Consider the following 25,684-nt stretch of genomic DNA (forward strand, 5'->3'; position numbering starts at 1 on the left):
CAGAAGCTCAGCTAGCACTCAATCTGGCCACTACTGTAAGAGACAACAAAAAAATGTTTTTACAAATATATTAACAATACAAAGAGAGCCAAAGAGAATATCTATCCTTTATTGGATACAGAGGAGAACATTGCCACCAGAGATGAGGAAAAGGCTGAGGTACTTAATGCCTTCTTTGCTCCAGTCTTTAATAGGGAGACCAGTTATCCTCAGGGTACTCTGCCCCCTGAGCTGGAAGGCAAGGACAAAGAGCAGAATATACCCGCCTTAATCCAGGAGGAAATAGTTAGCGACCTACTACACCATCTGGACACTCACAAGTCTGTGGGACCACATGGGATCCATTCAAGAGTACCAAGGGAGCTGGCAGAAGAGCTTGCCAAGCCACTCTCCATCATTTATCAGCAGTCCTGGTCAACAGGGGAGGTCCCAGAGGACTGGAGGCTTGCCAATGTGACACCCATTTACAAGAAGGGTCAGAGGGAGGATCCGGGGAACTACAGGCCTGGAAGCTTGACCTCAGTACCAGGGAATATTATGGAACAGTTCATCTTGAGGGCACTCACATGGGATGTGCAGGACAAGCAGGGGATCAGGCCCAGCCAGCATGGGTTCATGAAAGGCAGGTCCTGCTTGATCAACCTGATCTCCTTCTATGACCAGGTGACCATGCCTAGTGGCAGGGAAAGGCTGTGGATGTTGTCTACCTGGACTTCAGCAAGGCCTTTGACACTGTCTCTCATGGCATACTCCCTGAGAAGCTGGCAGCTCATGGCTTAGACAAGTGTACTCTTTGCTGGGTGAAAAAACAGCTGGATGGACGAGCCCAGAGGGTTGTGGTGAATGGAGTTAAATCCAGTTGGCGGCAGGTCACAAGTGGTGTTCCCCAGGGCTCAGTATTGTGGCCAGTTCTGTTTAATATCTTTATCAATGATCTGGACAACGGGATCAAGTACACCCTCAGTAGGTTTGCAGATGACACCAAGTTGGGAGGGAGGGAGTGTTATCTGCCCAAGGGTAGGAAGGCTCTCCAGAGGGATCTGGACAAGTTGGATCGATGGGCCGAGGCCAACTGTATGAGGTTCAACAAGGCCAAGTGCCGGGTCCTGCACTTGGGTCACAACAACCCCAAGCAGCGCTACAGGCTTGGGGAAGAGTGGCTGGAAAGCTGCCCGACAGAGAAAGACCTGGGTGTGCTGGTTGACAGCCGGCTGAATATGAGCCAGCAGTGTGCCCAGGTGGCCAAGGAGGCCAACGGCATCCTGGCCTCCATCAGAAATAGTGTGGCCAGCAGGAGCAGGGAGGTGATTGTTCCCCTGTACTCGGCACTGGTGAGGCCGCACCTCGAGTACTGTGTTCAGTTTTGGGCCCCTCACTACAGGAAAGACATTGAGCTGCTGGAGCGTGTCCAGAGAAGGGCAACCAAGTTGGTGAGGGGCCTGGAGCACAAGTCTTATGAGGAGCGGCTGAGGGAGCTGGGGTTTTTTAGTCTGGAGAAAAGGAGGCTGAGGGGAGACCTTATCGCTCTCTACAACTACCTGAAAGGAGGTTGTAGTGAGGTGGGTATTGGTCTCTTCTGTCAGGTGGCTGGAGATGGGACAAGAGGAAATGGCCTCAAGTTATGGCAGGGGAGGTTTAGGTTGGATATTAGGAAAAATTTTTTTACTGAGAGGGTTGTCAGACATTGGAACAGGCTGCCCAGGGAAGTGGTTGAGTCACCATCCCTGGAGGTATTCAAAAAGCATGTAGACAAGGCACATCAGGACATGGTTTAGTGGGCATGGATGATGGTTGGACTTGATGATCTTGAAGGTCTTTTCCAACCTAAACAATTCTATGATTCTAAAGAGGGAGGGAGAGAGTTACCAGCAGCCCCGTGAAGAAGCGATGGAGAGGAGTGATGTGACATGAAAGGATTAAAAAAAGAAAATAACAATTTAAAAAAAAACAAAAAAAACCCACAACGAAACAGGGCTTAAGCAGGGTTACCTCCAGTGTTTGCATGTAAGCAAGGAAGTGCTTACAAGGCACAATTACAGAGAAATCCCCAAAACCCCTTCTGAGAAATCAGCATGCCAGGGTGCCTCTCTGAAGTACCCTAATGCACGCACCACGGAGAATAAACGTGATGAGTTAGAGATCTGTGTGCAGTTGCAAGCCTGTGATCTTGTCAGGATCATGGAGACATGGTGGGATGAGTAATGACTGCAAAGTTGCAATGGAGGGATACAAGATCTTGAGGAAAGACAGGCCAGGACGACAAGGAGGGAGAGCTGGCCTTTACATGAGAGAGAAGCTGGTGTGCACAGAGCTCTGCCTGTGGACGGATGAAAAGCCAACTAAGAGCTTATGGGCAAGCACTAAAAAGCAGACCAGTATGGGTGACATTGTAATGGATGTCTGCTGTAGGCTGCCTGACCAGGAATAACAAGTGGATGAGGCCCTCTACAGACAGAGAGGAGCGGCCTCACACTTGCAGGACCTGGTCCTCATGGGGAACTTCAATCACCCTTATGTGCTGGAGGGACAACACAGCGGGACACAAGCAAACCAGGAGGTACCTGGAGCGAATCAATGACAAATTCCTAACCCAAGTGATAGAGAAGCTAGTGAGGAGAGGTGCTCTGCTGGACCTCTTACTTGCCAACAATGAGGGGCTTGTTGGGGCTGTGGATGTCAAAGGCAGCCTTGGCTGCAGTGACCATGAGATGGTGGAATTCAGGACCCTGAGAGGAGGGCAAAAAGCAAGATCACATCACTGGACTTCAGGAGAACAGACTTTGGCCATTTTGCTTGGCGGAGTCCCACAGGATAAGACCCTGGAGGGAAAAGGAGCCCAAGAAAGGTGGTTAATAGTCAAGGATCACCTCATCCAAGCTCAAGAGAAGTGCATCCCAGCAAGTAGGAAGACAGACAAAAATGCCAGGAGGCCTGCACTGATGAACAAAGAGCGCCTGGCAAAACTCAAACACAAAAAGGAAGCATACAAAGGGTGGAAGCAAGTGAAGGTAATGTGGGAGGAATACATGCCCAAGCATGCAGGAATGAGGTTAAAAAAGCCAAAGCTCAAACGGAATTGAATCTGGCCAGGAATGTCAAAGGCAACAAGAAGGGCTTCTGTAAGTACATAGGTGCAAAAGGAAGACCAGGGCATGCTGCTGAATGAGACACAGGGCCTGGTGACATAGGACATGGAAAAGGCTGAGGGACTGAATATCTTCTTCACCTGAGTCTTTACTAGCAAGACCAGCCTTCATGAATCCCAGGTCCCAGAGACCAGGAGAAAAGTCTGGAGTAAGGAGGATGTGCCCTTGGTGGAAAAGGGCCAGATCAGAGAATACTTAAACAAACTGGACATACATAAGTCCACAGGCTCTGGTGGGATGTACCCACAAGTACTGAGGGAGGTGGCTGACATCACTGCAAGGCCACTCTCAAGAACCTTTGAATGATCATGGTGATTAGAAGTGCCCAAGGACTGGAGGAAAGCAATATCATTCCTATCTTTGAGAACAGCAAGAAGGACCACCCAGGGAACTACAGGCTGGTCAGCCTCCCCTTGATCCCTGGGAAGGTGACAGAGCAGCTAATCCTGGAAATCATTTCCAGGCACATGAAGGACAAGAAAGTCAACAGGAGTAGTCAGCATGGATTCACCAAGGGCTAGTCATGCTTGACCAACTTGAGAAACGTCTATGATGAAATGACTGGCTTGGTAGATGAGGAGAGAGCAGTGGATATTGTCTACCTCAACTTCTGTAAGGCTTTCAGCACTGCCTCCTGTAACATCCTCATAGAGAAGCTGCTGATGTATGGGGCTGGATGAGCAGACAGTGAGATGGACCAAAAATCAGCTAACAGCCAGGCCCAGAAGGTGGTGATCAGTGGCATGAAGTCTAGCTAGAGGTCAGTAACTAGCAGTGTACTCAGGGGTCACATCTGGGTCCAATCCTGTTTAACATCTTCATTAATCATTTGGATGATGGGGCAGAGTACACCCTCAGCAAATTTGTAGACAAGACCAAACTGGGAGGAGTGGCTGATACACCACAGGGTTGTGCTACCATCCACAGGAATCTTGAAAGGCTGGAGAAATGGGCCAACAGGAACCTCATGCAGTTCAACAAGGGGAAGTGCAAAGTCCTGCACCTGAAGAGGAACAACCCTAGGCACCAGTACATGCTGGGGGCTGCCCAGCTGGAAACCAGCTTGGCAGAAAATGACCTGGACATCCTGGTGGACACCAGACTGAACGTGAGATAGCAATGTGCCTTTGCAGCAAAGAAGGCCAATGGCATCCTGGGCTGCATTAAGGAGGCATGTTGCCAGCAGGTCAAGTGACATGATTCTTCCCCTCTGCTCAGCACTGGTGAGGCCACACCTGGAGTACTGTGTCCATTTCCAAGCACCCCAGTACAAGAAAGACATGGACGCACTAGAGATAGTCCAGCAAAGGGCCACTAAGATGATGAAGGGACTGGAGCAGCTCTCCTATGAGGAACAACCAAGAGAGTTGGAACTCTTTACCCTAGAGAAGGCTTGGGAGGATCTTATTAATGTGTACAAATACCTGAAGGAGGAGTGCAGAGAAGGAGGAGCCAGGTTCTTTTCAGTGGTGCCCAGTCACAAGACAAGAGGCAATGGGCACAAACTATAACACAGGAAGTTCTTCCTGAACATCAGGAAACACTTTTTCCCTGTGAGGGTGACTGAGCACTTGCATTTGCAGATTGCCCAGAGAGGTTGCACAATCTCCATTCTTAGAGATACTCAAAAGCCATCTGGACATGGTCCTGGGCAACTGGCTGTAGCTGACCCTGCTGGAACAGGGCGTTGGACCAGATGACCTCCACCAGACCCTCTCAACCTCAACCACTTGATCATTCTACTATCCAAATGTTAATCAGAAGCAGTTAAAAAAAGCTAGGAAAAAAATTAGGACTCAAAAACTTCCACTGGAATAAACTGAAGCCAGATCAGGTTGAAATCACTGCACTTATGCCAAGATATCCATAAGACAGATGTTAAGTCATTTTTACCTTTGATACAACACCATCCTCCGTAAGAATTGTGCAAAGAACTAATTACAAATTACATCATCTCTTGAACAGGTTACATGACTACAATTGAAGAATAAGTTCCAAGTACGTAGTCAGTAAGAAGCAAAAAAGGTTAAAGACAGGTATTTCCTGGACATATTTTAATTTCATTTCAAAGTATAAAATTCTGATATAGTAAGCAAGACTTTGTAAAAACAGTATACAAATAGAAATTCAAAAAGGATGCTGACTGTCTTCATTATGGCTGCTTCAGAAGACAGTCATGTAGTTATAAGCTTTTCAATTCAAACATCTGAAAACTTACCAGTTGTCTTTTTTTCCTATATGGGCTTATTCTTTCTCTATACTGAGGAACTCAAACTGCTAAAGTTATGCAAGTCTTAGGCAAACATCACAACATTTAGCCCAGTGAACAGTAAACTACTGCACAGAAGAAATAAAAACATAGCTCATGCCTCTTCAGGCCACCTTATTAAAGAGTGATTGATGCCTCATTTTTAAAAGGAGCAACAGTACTAAGAACAATGTTAGATGCTTCAGTAGTTGAAAGGGACAAGAGGAGACACTTCACCGTATTAGTTAAAAGACCTTCCAGCTCAGCAGGATGGCTATTGAGAATTCTGTCTTTGAGCACAAATTCCAGATACTTCTTGAACTACTGACCTAAAAAAGCATCAGGTCATAACCATATTTAATCCAGAGTTCTTAATTTTGTTGGTTTTATTACCTAGCTCCATTTTTAACTTTTGGAAAAAAGTACGCATTAGTCTTCTATTTAATTTGAATTACATCAATTCTCAATTCAGTGTTATTTTCAGTGGCCATTTCTATCACAATCTCCTACCTACTTACAAACACCATAAGTAATAAAGTATATTATTTCTTGATTTACAGTTTCTCCATGAAAAAAATCCTTTAGCTATCCTACCCAAGAATCTTTTGGGTCTCACATTATTGGTAACTTGGTTTGTCCAATTTATGCAAAGAAACTACGTCTCTGAGTAGCAAGTCCTGGTAATATTTCTCACTGAAATATCACAAAGGTTTTTAATCCATATTTGAACACATTCTTATAATGGTTTCTCCATTAATGGAGTCTATAATGAACTCCCGTAATTTCTACAGTGAAGCCTCTTTTGCCTTCATTCTCTAAAGTGATTTTTATCCAAACACTATGTCTCACCTATATTAGCTCTTACTTCTTTCTAGTCTCTTTTTTTTTTCCTCATACATCCAGTTAAAAGACAAACACGGAAAAAGTAAGGTCCAAATCTGTGGATTTAAGTTAACATTTATGAACAGCAGGTAATTAACACTAACAAGCTGGTATAGAAATTAAAATATAGTTAAAAAAACAATGCTCCAAATAATCTACTCAGAATTTCTCAGTCTTTATAAAAAACTCTGGAAGAAAATAAATTAACTGAACTTGCAGAATACATCAGGCTTGGCAAAGTATTAAATAGTAAAACTGTATTCAAATACGGTAAATTAGATCAGCTCATTAACATAGTGTTACAGGAATTCTGCTAAAGTCAAGGTCTTAGATTCCACAACTGAAATGCGGGTCAGACTCACAGGATGAGAAACTGTATACAGAAGCAGTATTAAAGTAACTTAATGATGATGGTGGATAACCTGCTGAGTACAAGGTACTAATGCAATGACACAAAGAACATTAGAGCCCTCCCTCCCTGTGCAAGGCAAGGAAAGAAAGTGTGAGTCGAGGAACAGTATTAAGAATATTCCCTGCTATATTTGTTACTTAAGTAAATGCATATAACCTTAGAAGTAAAGAAAACTATCAAAAAGCAGTTTAGCTACTACAGCCTACCATTAGGTAGGTAGGTACATTAGCTGATAGTAGGTACATGTTCTGGCATTCTGCAAATGTGAAGCAAAACATGAGAACAGTTTAAGCAAACATGTTTTACTTTCCATTCATAACAGGTTAACACATCCAAGAATTTAAGCCAACCCCTTTTACCTTAAAATTCACAATTCACATTTCCTAGAACTTATTTCTAATGCACCTAAAAAAGTACATCACTTAATATGGTAACAGACTGTACAAGGAATAACCTGTTAACAAACCAGTAACTTGGAAACATGTAATCATAGGTCCACATGCCTTACTGTCCTGCACAGAAGTCTTAATGTATATTAGAAACAAGAACAGTCAGATATTGCCTTTAAAAAAACCCTACTTTCTCTGTAAAAGACATATTAAGGTGGTGCCTATCCCAGAAGAGCTTAAAGGCATTATGAATGATACATCAGAGGTTACAATTGTTCTAATATGTGTACTTATTCATCTTAAATCCACTGTCTTTCTCCTGCAATAGAAATTCTCATTCTAGAAGTGAAAGTAAGCTGGACTTCAAAATTTAATCTTTGCTTTAGAGTACTATGAATATTTATAGTACTCCCACAAGACTCCCAAAAACAGTACAGATCACAAACTTCACACAGTATTCTCAGTGCTCCTGAAACACTCCATTAAAACTGAATATATAAGAGTCCATGAACTCACAAGCATCACCAGAAAGCAAAATAAATTCAACTTGAAGTGTTTGACTTTAAAAAAACTTCAGCCTCCCCAGTTCATGCCAACCAGTCAACATGGTATATGTTCCTCCATTCTGAGCAAAGTGCCTATACAAACCAGAGACACACAAGAATGCTAAAGTACAGAAATGGCATTCCAAAGGGAACACAGTGCCTGAGACTTTTTTAAATTACTAGTTCGTAAACATTCTTTACCTCCCCATCAAGACCCATCTACACATATATCCCTAAAATGCAAAACCTCTTTAAATCAAGACTATCCACTATTTCCAGTTTATTTGTCATCAATTTTAGAATTTGGGGAAACTGAAAGAGACTCAAATTCTTTCCAAAGAACTTCTGATAGTACTGGACAATAATCTGAGTATAATCACTCGGTTTTCTTCAGGGTTTTTTTTAAGAACTTCTAAGCCTTCTGAAATGTTGGCTCTTCATAATCACTATTCAATTTCTAGACAGTTTAAAAAAGGTAAAAAGAAACAGTTTCATAACATCTGTTAAACATAACAGTCACTTTAACAATTCTGTTATGTCTTAGATTAGGATCTTAGTACCAAGTTTTTACCAGTGATTAGACATTTTCAGAATTAAAAGGTAATGACAGCTAGGACTCCAGCAGAATAAGAGAAAAAGACATACTGCTTACCTGTACACCTGAACCATGAGTTCCACTTTTTGAAGCAAACAAACAATCCTCAGAATCAACTGCAAGCAAAACTGAAGCAGAAGGAAAGAGCTCAGAGACAGATCCTTGACTGAAGTTTATAGCCTCTGGATTTTTTTGACCATCCTTTACTGATTCACTCAGATTGATCACAGAATCTCGTATGTTTGAAATAATCTCATTATTTTCTGCCAACAGGCGTTCTAAGTGATCTATTTTTTCTTGCAGTATTGAAAGCTGGCCCTGTAAAAAAAAAAAAAAAGTAAAGTTTAATTATTTCCCAGACCAATTCTTGACAGAATTTAAAACAACAACAACAACAAAAAAAATCAATTTCACAATAGTTTATGGTCACACAAAAAAAAAATCAAATAAATCTTTTTTCTATATTTTATGTAAAGACAGACTAATAAGAAATTGAACCAACATACAAAATCTTCTCCTTTCAGAATAAGGGAAAAGAGCAAAAGTTACATTTTTCACTATGAATTTGAATTTGCAGCACAAGATTTAATCAGTGATACAAAGATATTCTTAAAAGGTCACACTGTTTCAAGTACCAATTATCCCAACTTTAACTTTTTTGATGCCTTTCATAGATTTTGTCTTTCGTAGGTTTTTCATAGATCTTTTCATTTATCATCCTATCAGAACATCAAGGAGAAAGCCATGTTTTAGAAGGTACTCACATCATGATGGGATTAACAGGATATATACATTTTAGGTTTTTCCTGTACATGTAAAATAGTATCTCAATAAATACTAAGTTTCTTATTTTCAGTGAAATTTAGAGATAAATGAACAAAAGCACTTAATGGGTGTAGAAGATCCCTTAACATCCTTAACATCCTTAACACCCTTAACAGCAATAATCTGTATAATCAGACCATGACAAACATCAAAATAATCCTGTAAAAGACAGCTCAAACTGATAGCACTTTCAGTCAGAAGGTCATATTCAGTGGCCAAACAACAGGATTCTGTAGATAGTTCTAGTGTGCACCACAAGAGGAAGGATATAGAATAACATCAGTGTGAATTGAAAGAAGTCAATCTATCTCCCAAAGCAACACAGGAGAGACAGATACCACAAACCAATTTCATAGCATCTAATCACTGTATTGTTGGAATACAGGAGGAAGCATAGCAGAACAATATACCTGGAAATGCTACTGCCCTCTCATGTACTAGCCACTCCTTCCAAATGATTTGAGGTATGCTTTTTCTCAAGAATGAACGTGCTAGCTTCTCCAGAATCACAAAAGGCTAGATTATTTGACATGTTTTTAGGGACATTTCATCTTAACAGTAATTTCTTTCTTTTCTCAGACTGACTTCAACCTAACAATAATAAGAGAAGATAAAGAACAAAAAGCTACTCACTTCCTAGTATTAAAGTTGTGGTCAGACCCCAAAATATACAATGTATGATTAAGTTTTTTTTCAAGAAGCTGTCATTACAACAAAACCCTCTGCAGATTCAGGCATGTACATTTCACCCATTACATTCAACACAAATAACATTGATCCAGTAGACAGCTACTCTGTGACCTATGATTTTAATGACAGGCTTAACTTTTTCCTAGCACCAATGCCTTATTTTCTAAGTAATATAGAGTAATATTAGAAACAACATCTGTACATGACATTTTTCTCCCATTTGACAGTAATTCACTTGAGGTCTTTGCATTTTCCTTTTAAGGGACAAATTGCTTTCCTCAAATGCCAAGTTAGTTCCAACTTCTGTAGCTAAACTGTGGTTCCCAAAGGATTAAGCCTGCTTTCTAAACTGTGATGAGCACTTTCTTTTAAATTCTGTTCACTTTGAGAAGTCTGCAGGAATAAAAAACCCACCCCTTATCAAGAGATATCAATCAGCCTTTTGGGTTCTATTAAATCATCATTCCTGTAATTCTATCTTTATGGAAGTTCTTTGTAATTCTGCAGAAGATACATTTTAGGGGTTTTTTTAACCTGTTGGTAAGTTTTTCCCCCTCATTTTTTGGGCTGTGTAAAGTGCTGGCCCACTGCTTTGGGGTTTTTTTTTTCTTAGATTGATACATCCTGAAAACAATAACAGGTTTTAAAATGCAACACAGGGAGTTATTGCTTCCCAAAAGACAAACATATATTTTGACATCAGATCCAGATAAGCTAATTGAGATGTAGGGCCAACATCCTAGAATCTCAAAAGTTTAAAGACAAATACTCAAAACTTATAAAATAGATGAACTGAAAACAACAGGAAATCAATATGCAGATGATGGGATACTGCAAAGAAAAAAAAAAAAACCACTGTAGTCCCATGCCCCCTGGTGGCACAGAAGAAACAACCAGACTGAAATCTTTCAAATGCTACATTAAAGATAGTGTGTACATTTCTGTGTAAAACTAGTAATTTCCCTTTCAACGTCTGTCACATTTTAAAAGAAAAAAAAAGGTTTCTACTCAGAAAACTAATAGCTTATTATCCACTCTAAAAATAATATATATAAAATAATACTGATTGGGGCTTTACAGGCTGCCCAACATAGGCTCTGGTATTTAGATTCCTAAGAAGCTGAAGTATAGCTGCCATCTATACAGATTATTACGTGGTTCACTGCACATGACTATAGTTCACCAAAGTTACCAAGTGTGTAAGCAGCTAAAACGCTGTTTACACCTATCCCACCGCTATATAGGCTGCCTCTACAACTGTAAAATCAGACAATGCTTAAACTTTGGATTCTCATTCACATATGTTCTAGAAATATTTTACCGCTTACTACAAGGAAAGAGTTTTATATTGCTTAGCAATAGCCTGTCAACTACCTGGTCAGAGATTACACCACCAATCTGCCTTATGTCATTTAGCCAACTATAGTCTCTCCAGCACTGGCCAATAACAGACACAGGAAAGAAAAAAAAAAAAAAAACAACATTAAAAAACCCACCAAATATGTATTTAGACTAATCCTTCTGCTGGCATATACTGCCAAATTCCAGCAGTCAGATATAAACTTCCAATTTGGAGGTAATTTCATATCTCTGAGATGGACCTTTCATTTACCTTGTGATACTTTAAACCTTCAAATATCTACAATAATAAACAGTAAAATGGTAGAATTGTTATGTGACAAAACACTTTTCTTTGTAAACTGTTTCTCATGTCACAGGAAGCAGGGAACTTAGTACTTTGTTCCTTGATGCTGTTCAAACAACAATATATGTTGCTATGTAATTCCAGCAATAATTCATTTTTAAGCTGGAGGGTTCAAGCCTACCTAGGACTCTGAAGAACAGTGACTTCGTGAAGCCTGTTAAAGTATGATACTTTAACTTTGGAGGTAGATATTCTCTTATTTGGAGAAAGATATCCTTAAAAAGACCTCCCATTGTGGAACTTAACAGAAGACATTAATAAAGACAACCCTGCTTTCTTTTCTGAACACTATGAGATGCATCACACCTGTCTTCTAAAGCATTTAAACATGCCATGTACCAACTCAACCTGAATGCAAAACATGAAGAAAAAAGCTACAGTTAAGAACACATAACTATGACCTCATGCAGTATCAAAGTTAGAACTGACAGGCAACCAAATCTTTTGAGATTTTAAAAATATTTTCAATTTCTGTTGTGAAATGCATCAGCCATGAGTGGTAACTTTAAGAAAGAACAATGTCACAAACTAGAAGTGGATCCCAGTTTTATGCAGTATGAAAATAGTTAATGTCAGGAATCCATTCTCAAGTCGAAAATTTCACATGGATCTACATTATGCAAAAGCTAGGTCATTTTCATTGCACATTCACCTTTTCTCCTCACTCATTTTAAATAGATAGGAGTAGACAATGCCTAGAACATAGTATTCAATAGTTAATATTTTTTAAAATATGAGCTAAACATGGAAAATATTGCAACTCTTCAAGACAATAAAATTAACACATGAAAATAAATGAAATTCAGTTTCAACATTTTTAGAGGAAGGCAACCAACTTACACTGCCGAACTTCAAATGTCAACGCCAAACAGTACAAAACAGTGAAGTACTTTAAAACCGTTTCATCTTATTGATTGCTAGTAACAGATGTTGATTTACTAGTAAAATAGATTAGAAGCATGTTACAGGGGGCATTAAATAGGTCTAATTAAAAAATTAAACACACAGGTCCTCTCCATTACTAAAGAAGTACTCTTAAGAATATTTTGTTTTAAAATAAGTTTGAAAATTTTTCCACACATTTGGGGGTGGGGATTTTTTGTTTTGGTTTGGTTTTTTTTCATCTGAGCAGAGATGCACCAATTTTACCTTAACCAATTCTGCCTGAAATTTTGTAATCTATATGGCTTTGTAGATACTGGACAGCAAAATTTGGCTAGCTGCACAACTGATAAACATCAGCAGACCTCCCACTGACTTTACAGCATCAAGTCTTCTCAGAAAAGAAGCAATCCTGACTTTGAGCCCTGCCTAACTACACAGAAAATTGGAGGTAGGCTGTCTGAATAAGTATGTCTTACTCCAAGTGAACATCATTAAAGTATGCTCTGTTAATCTACATACTTGTTTTAATGTAAGGAATAGCAATGTAAAGTTATGTGAATCACCTGGCCTATACAACCAGTTAACAAGTTTATAACAACTTCAGTGTAAACTTCTTTTTTTTCATTTCTCTCTGCCTTTATATATTGATAAGATTGTACAAATAAAGATTTTATTAAAAAGCGAGAAAGGCATCCCTGCTGTTATTCCACAGCAAAGCTACTATTTCTACAAGAAGTGCAAACAAAGTACCAACAAATCCAACTGTACCAAAAGTAGGTACAGCTGCATGGTGGAAGAATGGCACCACATAAGCAGCTCATCTGTTCACCATCCCCATGTTTACATAGGGTTGGACTTAACCAACAAAATCTTGCCATATGAGGACAGCACAGATGAGCACACCCTCCTCCCATTTGGAACAAAAACTGTCCATACCTGCTAGCTGCACTGAGCAACGTGCCACTACCACCACATGAACCAGCTACATAACAGTTCCTTATGCTTCAGTCAGTCTGAACCTTTCAGCAGTTTTCATGCTCCAAATACTCCAAAGCAGTCTGCTTTCCCACTGCCCTCTGCTTGTCCTTGTCTGTTTGCTTCTGACACCACTCTGATCGGTAGCAAGGACTCTCTCTAGAAAGGAGCATACTGCAATCCAGCACAAGGAGGGACGTTCAGTAACACAATGAAAGATCAAGCTACTTTATTCTGGGGAAGTGGAGAATGGACAGTTTCTCCCATCTAAGCATTGTACATTGCAGAAAGGATATTAGTTGCAACTGTCATTTCCTCAGTGAATATTCACTCCTCTAAATGCAGCCGCTTTCAACAGGCCACTAAGAACCATTTCATCAGGAAAAAGACAGCTAGCTCAAATAATTGAAGTGGGAGTATGATGGCCCATAGATGAGGAAATCTCATGGAAACAGGCAGGCAGAAGAGAAATCCACGAGACACTTCTGAGGTTAGGTCAGCTAGAACATGATTATTTGTACCCAGACTCAGCCAGCAACCACTAAGTGCTTGGTTCAAAACCAGCCAGAGCCCATTCTCCTTCTCACCCACATGAACAAGCAGGAGACAACAAAGTAGCTGGCAGTATCTTGCCTAAGAGGCGCTGGTGTACCAATGAGTTGTGGTGAAGAAAAAGTACCGCAACGAAGAGTGTTCTCCAGGGGATGTGGAATTCAAGTCAAGATCATTGCCTATACAGATTTAGTGCAGTAAGCAGTGAGGAAACTGGACTCAAAGTCTCATATTCTGGCTGCACTGAATAGCAGTCATCTTAATAATTTTCTGCACTAGTCTTGTCAATAACTATTTCCAGGTATATCTTCACAAATCATGTACTAACTTCACTAAAATCTTGACATAAACATCTGATCAGATGCCAGCATACCAAGATGGTAAGACCAGAAAGCATTCTCTGTGCACTGTTAGAACACTGTAGAGTGAACAGAACATACTAAATGTAGAAATAAATCGACACCTCCTGTACAGAAAAAGCAAGCAAGGTAAAAGTTAAAAATGCAACCTGATGTAGCATCAAAGCTTAATATTCGAACACACTGTTTCAGCATATATTCATATTGCAAGGTAGGACATAGAACAAAAAAAAAAACCCCACAAATATACAATGCATTGGTCAAAAGGACAAGTCAACATTTAAAGCCTTTATTAATCTGGGCACAAGGCTTATGTGCATCTGTGATGATGAAAATTATGTAAGTAACCTTGTTAATAATTTCCTACCTTTAAAGTACCATTCAAAACAAGCTCACTTTACACAGACAGTGGAATTCCTCTGAATTAACTGAACTACAAAAGTCTGTTCTCTCAAAAAATTCTATTCCAAAGATGCAGAAGCCTGACAAATAGATTCTAAGAAGCTACGGACTTCCACGTTCTCTTTTACCAGAGGCAGCAATAACAGGAGTGTTTAATGTGCTATTACCCTAGACTTAAGTTTCATGTAATTTATGGAGATAAAAATAAGGCATGCTGTTAGGGACTAATTTGACACCATCATCAGTGATCTGAAGGCAAGGAGAGAAAGGAAAGGGAGATGGAGACAAATCTAGAAATATTCCCTGTTTAAAGTCAATTAATCTGAAAAATGTTCACTACTACTCTGGCTGATATGTTTCAGGTTCATTTCCTTTTTGATTCCCCTCCCTGCCCTATACTGAATCTTTATTTAAATGGCTAGCGGTACAAAACTGAAGCACAGCTTACATGGCATTGAGTAGAGGCATTTTAATAATGTTTGGTTTTATTTGAAAAAGTCAAAATTTAAAATAACAAAACCATGTGTCAGACAAAGAAAAGGTCAAGTAAGAGCAAACTGGGAAACTTCCTCTCTCCATTTAGTTTATATAGTTTAAGTAAGGCATTGACTCTAGGTAGCAGAAGGAAGTGCTTATTTATAGGCGGTGTTACTACTTTTCTGAAACATACATTTCGCTCAACATTTTGCACCAGATTTACAGACTGTAATTGAACAAGGCTATTAGCTGCTGCTTGGCTGCTGCTTAGCCAAAACTTTACACAAAACGTGCAAGCAAGACAAATACACTCTGTGAACATTAGGAAGTACAAAGAATTGTTACTGACCTGTAATTATGTTCACAAAGACGGCCCCTCCTCCTTTACAAAGTACTAGAAGCTCAGCAGAAGAAATCCTAAATTTTCATTATCTCTAGACTCAAGATCATTCCCATGACACTCAAAGGCTTTTAAATTGTGAACTTACTAAGTGTTGTTAATAGGGTTTTGTTTGTTTTTAAGTAACTCAATAGTTTCAAATCCAGGAAGATGATGATTCTTTCTGTGGATTTCTTCACTCAACATTCAATCTTCTCTGAAGTGACACTCACAAGAACGCTACTAAAAGTCACTATGCCCACAATTTTTCAGTGCTCAGAAGTCAGAAAATGACAACTTCAAAATTATGTACAATCTTAATTGCCACTATTCACATTTTAGACTAAAACAAACATTTCCTAAATACTTGATCATGCTGCTTCCAATACTTCTGCATACAGAAGTTCTGTTCCTTGTTACACAACATAGGTCTGAAAGCTCCCAAATGAGCTTACAAAAATTCACCCTTTACTAAGAACATGCAGCAACAAAACATGTGTATTTATAGTCCATGTAAACCACTGAAATCAACCACTTGACTACAGCAAGGCACCTAGCAAAACTCTAGCTGGAAAAGGTGTTTATAGTGTGTCAGCAGCTATTTCAAAACAGGAAGTGTACAGACTCAGCGACACCGGAGGGAGCCAAGGTTTGCACTGCACAGGATTGGGGCATGAGCTGATACGCTTACAGCCAACTAATGGAGACTCAGGGCTGACTGAAGGTAGTGCTTCCTTACAGCAGGGGAAGTACTGCCTCAGCAGTACTCCAGAGTAAAGTTCACAAGGCACCCTTGTTCAACCCATGGATTCAGAGAACTGCTGGTGTTTCTGCCATGTATTTCACCCTAATTTCCTATTACTGCTCCACCCTACCATGATTCATATTTTGGCCAGGTGGTACTACTATCAAATTATTGGCAAGCTCTGATGAAGTAACACTCCATACTGCAACAATCACCGCTTGCGCCATTTGTGCAGAAGTATTTGGTTAGATGTAGATGCCCTGAAAGCATGAATCCAGTAAAGAAGCGTTAGCAGTACCACCAACAGCCAGGCCACTTAATGCTTTACTGGAAGGACACTGGAAACAAAAGAACAAGCCAGCTGCTTTTAGAGCAACTGTACTTGGTCACCTCTGTTCAATGCAATGCAACTAGTGAGCCCATAAAAGCAGTTAACACACATGAGAAGATCAGAGTAAGCTTCAAATAATGGTGGTCAAAGGCGGGGGGGGGGGCAGTTAGAGGGAAGAAAACACAGGGGGTCATGCGTAAAGAAAGAGATCTCACTCAAATAAAAATTGTTTAGAAAAGAGAAAACAGTAAGGATGGAAGTTGCTGTATGTTTGTGCTTTGCCTTTTAATAAAATTGAAGGGAAATACCAGAGATAAAAAGGAGCAATCACTTGGTGCCATTCCAGTTATCAACCAGAATCATGGCAGACCCAAGTTTTAAAAATGTATTTCCAGAAACAACCTTGCACACAGTGGGGAGATATGTCCCATAAAAGCCAAAGCAAGCTATGTGAAAGTGGTTAGAAGAAAATGCTCACGTCCAAAGCATCACCTATCAGGTCATAACAGAGGATACCGCCTTGTGTCACTGTGTTGCCTTACTCAGGCATAAAATACACCAAAAATGAAATCTCATGTGAAGACTACAAAAAGGCTATATATTTCTGAAGCAAGATACGCTTACAAACAAATCCTCCACTTCATTTTTTTTTATTGGATTTTTAATGCATGCTTAGGTGTGAATCTAGCAAAATTTAGAATCAAAAGAAATATTGCACAGGCTCCTGTAAATGAACACCTTTTATGGATTTGTTCTAAGTCAAGGTAAAGTTAGTTGAGAAAACAAGCCATGTTAGGCTAATGATTTTTTTTTTTTTTCTATCTGGGTCCAAAATACGGAATAGATTAATACGGGCTTATCAGTATTTGGTATTCATCTGTACACAGTAACACAGGTTCTTCAAGATAAGCTGCTTATGGACTTATTCCACTTTAGACTTGATTTGAATGTAGCTTTCATTCAGTAGTTATCAATTTAGCCCACAAATCACTTGCACCTGACACTCGCTGCACAAGAGATGGCACAGGACTCACCACCACTCTGAACCTCCCTCCACTGTACAGTCACACAAGATTTCTCAGGGAATTCTGTGCTATTACAGACAAAAAACAATATACTCAACCATTTTTCCACTATATTCCACTACAAGACTCTGACACAATGATCTGTACTGACAAATGGTACAATAATAATCTAAAAATGCACCTAAGGCTATTCCTCCACCTTGTGGTCCTCTTTGTGCCATGCTGTAATGTTGTTCCTACCCTGAGACAGGACACTAGGACACATCATATCCCGAGACATGCCCTGGAACAGGAGCATCCTATGGCTAGGAACAAGCTCAGACAGAAAGACAGAGCTTGTGATACGGTCATTGTAAGAATAATATACACTTGACAACCACGCAGGATCCATAAAGATATATGCAGGAACTGCAGAGGAAAGGCCAGTAAGTCTTGATCTCCCTGCATTATAGGTACCTAATCTTCCCAAAATTAACAGGGACTTCAGTTCTATGGCAACGTACAGATCTTCTGATACTATGATTTCAATGCACCACCAATGAGGACAAGGTTGTAAATCACTTCAGCTCCAGTGCTGTTATAGTTGCCACAATGCCACCTTACCATGGATAGGTGTGGATAACATGCGCCATAAAACTGACTACTGATGCCAGCTTTTGCAAAACCCAACAACTAAAAAGACACAATGTCACCACTGCCTCCCAAGCCTGACCACAGTTGCCGTTTAGCACTGCAGTGAAAGGCATTTACAAGTATTTGGTTACAGAGGACGTAAAGGCGTTTGCCTATGGATATTCACCCATCCTGGGAGATCTTGTCGAGAAATTATTTCTGCAAGACACTTCTGTCAGCATCCTTGAACAACTACCTGAACTCTCAAACCAGAAAGCAAGCTCCGAAAGGACAACTCTTGACTACGCTGGCAGAAAAGCAAGCCCGAAAGAAGACATGTTCACAAGACTGAGTCTGACGCAAACTATGGCGAGACCATGCAAAGAGAAGGTGCCTTGTCTGGAAGAAAAAGTGGAAATGAAAGTGGAGCAGCAATCCTAATCACTTATTTTATTACTGGTATTAGGTACCGTGACACTTTAGGTGAATGCAGACCAACAGGCACTGCCAGCTGAAAAATTCCAACTCTAATCCTGGCAGAAATTAAATAAAAAGTCTAGATAGACAAACTCTCACAAGCTAAACAGGAGACTGCTTCCAGAGGTACCCAGTTCTCTCCTCTGTGCTTAGTGTAAGCCACATAGGTCAGCAGAAAGAAACTAATCAACATGCAACTTCCAGGACACGAAAGGTGATTTGTGTTGTTACCAGAACTGCACAGAGGAACAGCAAAGCTGAAAAAATAGCACATTGTCAGAACAGAAAGAGGCATGAAGTGAATCAATCCAATAATTTGTGAAAAAGAGTATCAATTCCTTCTCCTAAGCAAAAGAAGTTCTGACCTTTGTCATCAGGAAAGAGAATGCCTTCTTAAATCTACAGACAGACAGACAGATGATCTACTACTGCCATAGCTTTTCACAAACAAAAACAGCTTGAAGTTTTTACATCTGTGGCTAGTTTCACTTACAGTACACTGAGTTCTGGCAACACTGCACTGACACAAACAACTTTTTGTCAGCTGAGGTAGGATTAAAGCTGTTTCTTTCAAATATTTTTGGTGGCTTTATTCCACTCTTCATCTTTTGCATTTACTTTAAACTGATGTTATAGGGATGTGAAAGCATTTGCTATGTGTCAGAGGTTTTCCAGTTGTAACAAAGTGAAAAATTTCTACCCTATGGGCAGCAAAAGGAAATGACAAAATCACATCAATTTCATCTGTAACTTCCTCAAAGGATAAAGCAGTAAGAAAAGAAAAGGTAACTGTTCACAGAAAGGAAGGACCAAAACAGTGACAGACAAAGGATTCTCCAGTGAGAGTCAGCAGCCTCAAAGAAATTTAGGTATGGAAAAGGCAAAAAGAGTAAACACTGACAGATTGTTCTAGAAGACTGAGGGGAGGGAGGAGGACAGAAGTGTTTGTCTCTAGCTGACTAGATCACGTAGAAGGAAGAGGTGTGACAACAGATTAAGGTACTAAACCCTTGGTCACAAGAGATAAGACCACGTTACACTGGAGACCAGTGTTGCACTGTAAGACACAGACAGGAATTTCCACTGCAAGACACTGACAATGGAAAACAAAACACGTCTAATAAATCTTCCCTGTTCACTCAAGTAATTCAAACGAAAATCTAACCTAAAAAAAAAAAAAAAAAGACCACCCATGTATGAGCTTTCCTGCTCTATACTTTACCTGGATTAAACTCAACTGGTCGTATAGACACATGAAGCGATTTCTTCATATATGATACTGACCATAGCAGCAGCTGTTACAAGGTCACACATGGCATTACTCTCCTGCTAGACTTACATATTGAACAGATACAGCTGCAGTAGCCAGCCTTGTCTTGCTTGCTTCTCCTAAGCTTCTTTCCCCTTCTCTTAGTTCCTGCAAAACCTAGTGTCTGACCTCTGAACTGTAACTTGAAGGAATAAAGGCAGAACAGATCTGCACTCCTTCTCTACACGTAAGGCAAGATTTTTATCTTCACTGTTAACAAAATGGGTTCAACTATTACTTTTGCATTAAATAAAAAATTAGTGATTCTATCAGAGAGATAATTGTTACTTTTTAAATAAGCCTTTTGAGTTCTTCTACTCACTTGAAGCCTCACGGCTGTACTAAAAAACACCTGCATTTATCTTATTTCCCAAAAAATAAGTACGGTACAAGCATAAACAAGCTGTAACATTACTTTCTATAGTTTTATTCTGGTTTATTACTATAAGAAAGCTGTTTATACACAGCAGTATTCTGCCATTCTGCACAGCATACCGTGTGCTCTCTGAAATACTTCTTTCCTGTCGTGGTTAAACATTCTTTACTAGAACACTAACACGATACACAGCCTATAAATTCTCTCCCACACAGTCAACAAGGGAAAGTGAGGAACTGCTTCGTTTAACCATACGGTGCAGCCAGGTATCAGCCAGTTATGGCTCCAAAGCCAGGCTTACCGAAAAGGAAAGCAGTAACATAAAGTCAGCATTTCTCTAAACCCACCTGTTGATGCCATGGCTGAGGTCTACCCTCGAGTTCTCAGCTTCCCCTGTCAGCTCCTACCCGTCCACAGTACTAGTTTCCACAGTGCAGAGCAAGGCCTGCGCTCCGCTTTCTGCTGCCTGCCCCGGTCCCGAGGAGGACGGACGGACGGAGAAGCCGCAGGGCAGCACCCACCCCGTCCCGCCCGGGGCGAGCCTCCCCGCCAGCCGCCCCTCTGCACCGACCCCTTACCGGGCGGGTGGGCTGCGCCCGCCTCCGCGCTGCAGCCCCGCGCCCCCGGCCGGGCCGAGCCGGCAGCAGCGCCACCCAGAGGCGGCACCGCTCGTCCCCCACCCCAGCGGCCCGGCAGCGGCGGCACCTCGCCGCCGCCCCGGCCCCGGCCCGGAGCTTGGGGGGGGCGGGGGGACCGAGCCGTGCCACCACGCCCCGGCGCTCTGCCCCCCCCGCCCCGTCCCAGCGGGGAGAAGGGGAGGGAGCCCGCTGGCTGCACCGCCGCCCTCCCCTCCACCTCCGCCCCGCCGGCCCGGGAGCTCGCCCACCCGGCCGCCGCCCCGCTCACCTTGGGGAAGGTGCCCTCCCGCCGGGGGCTCTTCGGGTGGTCGAAGTGGCCGCGGTCCAGCATCAGGTAGAGGGAGAAGATCACCACGCAGAAGACCGCGCTGCCGAACACCGTGAACTGCCGGCTCAGCTTCATCTCCGCGGCCGCCGGGCCGGCCCCGCCGCCGCCGCCGCGCTCCTCCCGCCGCGGCCGGCGCTCCCGGGCCCCACTCGCCGCCCCGCGCTCGGAGGGGAAAGTTCTCCCGCCGCGGCGGGCGGCGGGGACCCCAGGCGCCGCCGCCCCCGGCGCGGGGCAGCCCCAAGTCCTCTCCGGAGAAGTGCGAGAAGTTGCCCCCCCCCGCCCCCTCGCCGCGGCGGAGAGCCCTGCCGAGACCCTGCCGCCGCCGCGGCGAGAGGCGAGCCGAGAGTTTCAGGGAGCGGATCGGTTTCCCGGGCAGGCTAGCGCCCAGCGGGGAAGTGGTGGTGGCGGTGGCGGCAGCAGCGCTGCGGAGCCGACCGAGCGCCGCTGCTCCTCCCTCCCTGCCTCCCTCCCTCCCTGCCTCCCTTCCTTCCTTCCTCCTCCGGCCGCCTCGCTAGCCGCTCCGCTCCTCCTCGTTGCCGGCAAGCGGCGCTGGAGTCTAGCACCTCCTCCCCCGCCCGGCGGCCAGAGCGCTGCCGCCACCGGAGCACCGCGGGCCGCCGCGCACACGCTCCGCGCCGAAAAAGCCCCCGCCCGCCAGCGCCGGCCCCGGCCCCGGCCCCGGCCCCCGCCCCCGCCGGAGCGCCGCGCTCCGCCCCCGCGCACCCGGGTGGGTGGGCGGTGCCGCGCGCGTGTCACGGGCGCGGCACCGCCCCCACCGGCCCGCGCCGTCCCAGCGCCGCGGGGGGAGAGAGCGCGGCGGCCGTTGGGGAGGCCGTCGCCCTCCGGCGCCTGGCGGCGGGGGGAGCCCGGCTGCCGCCCCTTCCTCTCACCCGCGGGGCCGCCGTGAGGAGGAGGAGCCCCCACTCCCCCCGCTTCGGCGCGGCAGGGCCGGCCCCGAGCTGCCTCCCACCGGGCGGCGCGGGGACGGCTGCCCCGCGGCGTCGGCGGCCGCTCGGAGGCGGCGATGTAACGGTGTCCCCGTGCTCGCCCGTCGGCGGGCGGTGTGTGGCAGGCAGCCTCCGCCGTGGGAAGTGGGGAGGTTGGAGGGGGAAGCCAGGGGGCTGCCGTGGGCCTCCGCCGTCCTTCCCGGGCCTTGCCGTGCCCCCCTGCGGAGCGGGGAAGGGCGGCCGGGGAGCGGAGGGGGGGAGTGCGGTGTGACCTCCAGCACCGAACCAGCCCCAGCACCCCCGCGTTGTTCAGGAAGGGTCCGTCGCACCTTTCTGTACGAGTCGTGTTGCTCCGCTAACAGCATTAGACATGTCTGTGGGCCACTGACAAACTCCAGCTTGGGCCAGGCTTTCCTACCTCTGAGTAAGTAGCATTCTTCATGAAAAGCACCGCAGGAACGGGTCACAGCTGTAACGGGCTGGCTCAGGGCCTGGCGTTCAGATTGCCCCGCTGCTCCATTGCAGTGTTGAGCTCCTAATTTTCACAGACTTAGGCTGCTCAGGTTTGAAAATGCGAATGCCTGGTGTCTGCATCTGACCAATATTTTGGGGAAGTACTTAAGACGCATTGGCTGCCCCTGAGAGCTAGACACATGCTGAAAACTTCTTTTACCACTGTGTGTGTGCTGCTTTTTTAAGGACTGTCATTGAGAGATACCCCTATGACTTGAAGTCAGGATGTATGTGTTAGCATCGCTACTTCGTTCTCTTTTTCCATGAAAATCCCCCCAAAGTTGTTAAAACTGTAATAACACACAAAAATTTGGCCAATAAAATTCAGTAGACTCTTGCAGGAGCCAAGAAGCTTAAATGGTTGCTAAGTTTTTCCATGTTTGGAGCTTGTTCCAACATCTTACAGAACCTACTTTAGGGCTCAATTATTCATAACTTCACCACCCACCCCCCACCCCCCCTTTCTCCCACTGGACAAAAAGTTAAAGTGTTTGTTTCTGGCTTTGAGAGGCAGTAGAGGACTCCTGCAGTTACTGGGTATGGACCTTATGAGCTACTGGGGTGGGAATTGCTGACAGCAGAGAAACTGCCTCTCTCATACATGGTGCACTATTGTGCATACTGACTGCATTTAAGATATTTTACTGCAGGGGACTGAGAAAGAAAGGTTGAAGAGAAAAGCAGCTGAGCAGCAGGGACAATACAGGGAATAACCTGGGGAAAGACAGAAGGATGGTGGCTAGTGTAGGAACAGAAGGGGACTGACAACCAGGGAAAGCCAGGAATAAGAGATGAAGCAGGTTAGGGGAAAGAATGACAGTGGAAGGGCACAGTGCTTGGTGTCAGGCAAAATAGAGGAAAGATGCAGATGGGTCTCCTACAGAATCTGGGATAAAGCCCAGGAGTTTTGAAACCTGACATTACTCTGCTGTTCAGCAAAAAGCTGCAAACACAAGGATCTTACCATTTTACATTTGCTCTATTCCCCCTCTAGTGGCAGATCCCCACAGAAAAGAAAATGCTTCTTACTCCATTTCTTGTTTTATTAGTGGAGCTCAGATTCACCTTTGTGAATGCAAAAATCCAACTTTGCCATGATCTACGAAAGATGTCATTTCCAAATTTCTTAAGAAGGAAATTATATTTAAACCTACAGTAAACTAACACTAAGATTACAGAAAATGGCCTCAGGATTTGGGATATGTATTATTAAGGTTGACTCTGAAGCCTTTGTTCATCTTGTGCATCATCAGATAGATATTATTTTTCCTCTTTTTTACATGGAATATTTAGTTGATTCATTGAACAGAGTAATGGGGTGCCTAGAGGGAAAAAACAGGGCTGTGAACAAACCAGTCCTCAGTAGACCTTCTGTTTCTCTTGTTAAAAAAGTCAGAAACTGTTTGAATCAGACAAGAGTACCGCAGAGACAGTAGTGGTCAGGTGGCTAAGAGAATAAATGTTGCCACAGGCAATCAGACCCTGTTCTCCTCTCTGTTAGAGGGTGTCTGGGCGATATTAAGTCACACAAACTGAAATACCTACAGAAAGCTGGTAAGGATTCTTTGCTTTCTGGGTTCCTTCTCAAGACATACGTCATCTAATTTGCAGAAATATGCAGAACTCGCATTTGCAGCTGAAGCTGATGAAAGCAATGAGCTTAGACCTTTCCTCACAAGGATCTTTTACACATAAAACTGTAATGTTTGTAAGAAACTATGATTTCTTAGAACATCATTAAACTGTAAGGAAATTAACCATTCTACTGTCAGTTCACTGTTACAACGGTGTATATGGAGTAATATGAGAGGTCACAACATACAGTTACAGTAAAACCATATTTTGAATCATAATAGTTTCAGTGAGAGCAGTCTGAATAAACCAGGTGTCAAGTAGAGAGTAGTGTCTGGTCTTATGTTTTAAAGCTGTGTCATAATGTATATTTGTTTGAAGGGCCAAATGCAGGTTACTTTAAAACTGTGCCATAAAGTTTATATGGACCAATTCCGGTTTTCTAGGCAAAATTGTGACATATTGTTTTCTCTGGTTTTTGTTTTGCAACTCTTCAGTTCCTGTTGTTGGAGATTTTTTTTAGGTGACACTTAAGATTAGGTATCGTTACCTGTTTAAATACATGCTCTGTTCTGTTGTGTTAGATACACTGTAGTATTCTACTGTTTAATAGCTGATAAATAAGAATATACCTTCTGTAGAATGAGGGACTCAGCTAATGTGGTCTAAGACTGAAAGTTTTAGTCTAGCATCAATAAATCTGGTATGGGTGGTATCAAAGACAAGAACTACAACATTTCCAGTTCTGGCTTGGTTGTTTTTTTTCTTCTTTCACACATAATGTGAAATGGATATCAGTACTATCCGGTATTAAAACCTGTGCAGAGTTCTGATTCTCCTAGAGATGTAGTGCTAGGCCAAAAAATTCTTCTGAAGTAAAATTCAGGTTCCTTTGTTAGATGCCTGAATTATGGTACAGAGGGAATAAGGAGAAGTGTTGCCCTCAGAAATAAGGCTCGAAATCCTGGAACTGTTGAAAGAACTCTCCTGGGAAGTCAACAGGAAACACTAAAGACAGTTGTTTGTGTGAAACCCAGCCCTTTCCCAGGATTTAGGCATATTAGTAAGAGAATGGAAATGTATATTTTCATCTGCTTGGGCTCTGTAATTTTGAATTTTCTCTTGAATACAGATATTCATAGATTATTTTTCAAAGATATACTATTTCTACTTTTGAAGTGTGGAAGGAAGAAAATGGTGATGCTGACTACTTTTATCCTTTTATCAACTACCCATGTTTACTTAAGGCTTTATATAAATATCTCTGTGTGTATGAAGCCATAAATAAATACATATTATACATATTTTTATACATGTGTGTAGTCCACATATTATGTCAGTATTA

At 42.8% G+C, this 25,684-nt stretch overlaps 1 protein-coding gene across 5 annotated transcripts in view; it reads right to left on the reverse strand.

Moving 5' to 3' along the window:
* MAN2A1 (mannosidase alpha class 2A member 1) overlaps nucleotides 1-21,946 on the reverse strand; it is a 130,028-nt gene extending 108,082 nt beyond the window's left edge. Inside the window, exons 1-2 of one of the 5 annotated variants that reach the window (XR_008233440.1) lie at nucleotides 21,248-21,945; nucleotides 8,275-8,535 (exon numbers count right to left, since the gene is read on the reverse strand). Coding sequence is in view for 3 of the 5 variants with exons in the window: in XM_052776481.1 (XP_052632441.1) it covers nucleotides 8,275-8,535; nucleotides 21,248-21,382 (396 nt within the window). In the remaining 2 variants the exon portion in view is untranslated. Of the gene's footprint in view, nucleotides 1-7,593; nucleotides 7,716-8,274; nucleotides 8,536-20,688; nucleotides 20,859-21,247 lie in introns of those variants that run through there. The other 4 variants (XM_052776481.1, XM_052776484.1, XM_052776483.1 and 1 more) reach the window with 4 other exon arrangements.
* Nucleotides 21,947-25,684: the final 3,738 nt, after the last annotated feature.

This window comes from Harpia harpyja, chromosome Z (assembly GCF_026419915.1).
Source record: "Harpia harpyja isolate bHarHar1 chromosome Z, bHarHar1 primary haplotype, whole genome shotgun sequence".
NCBI lineage: Eukaryota > Metazoa > Chordata > Aves > Accipitriformes > Accipitridae > Harpia > Harpia harpyja.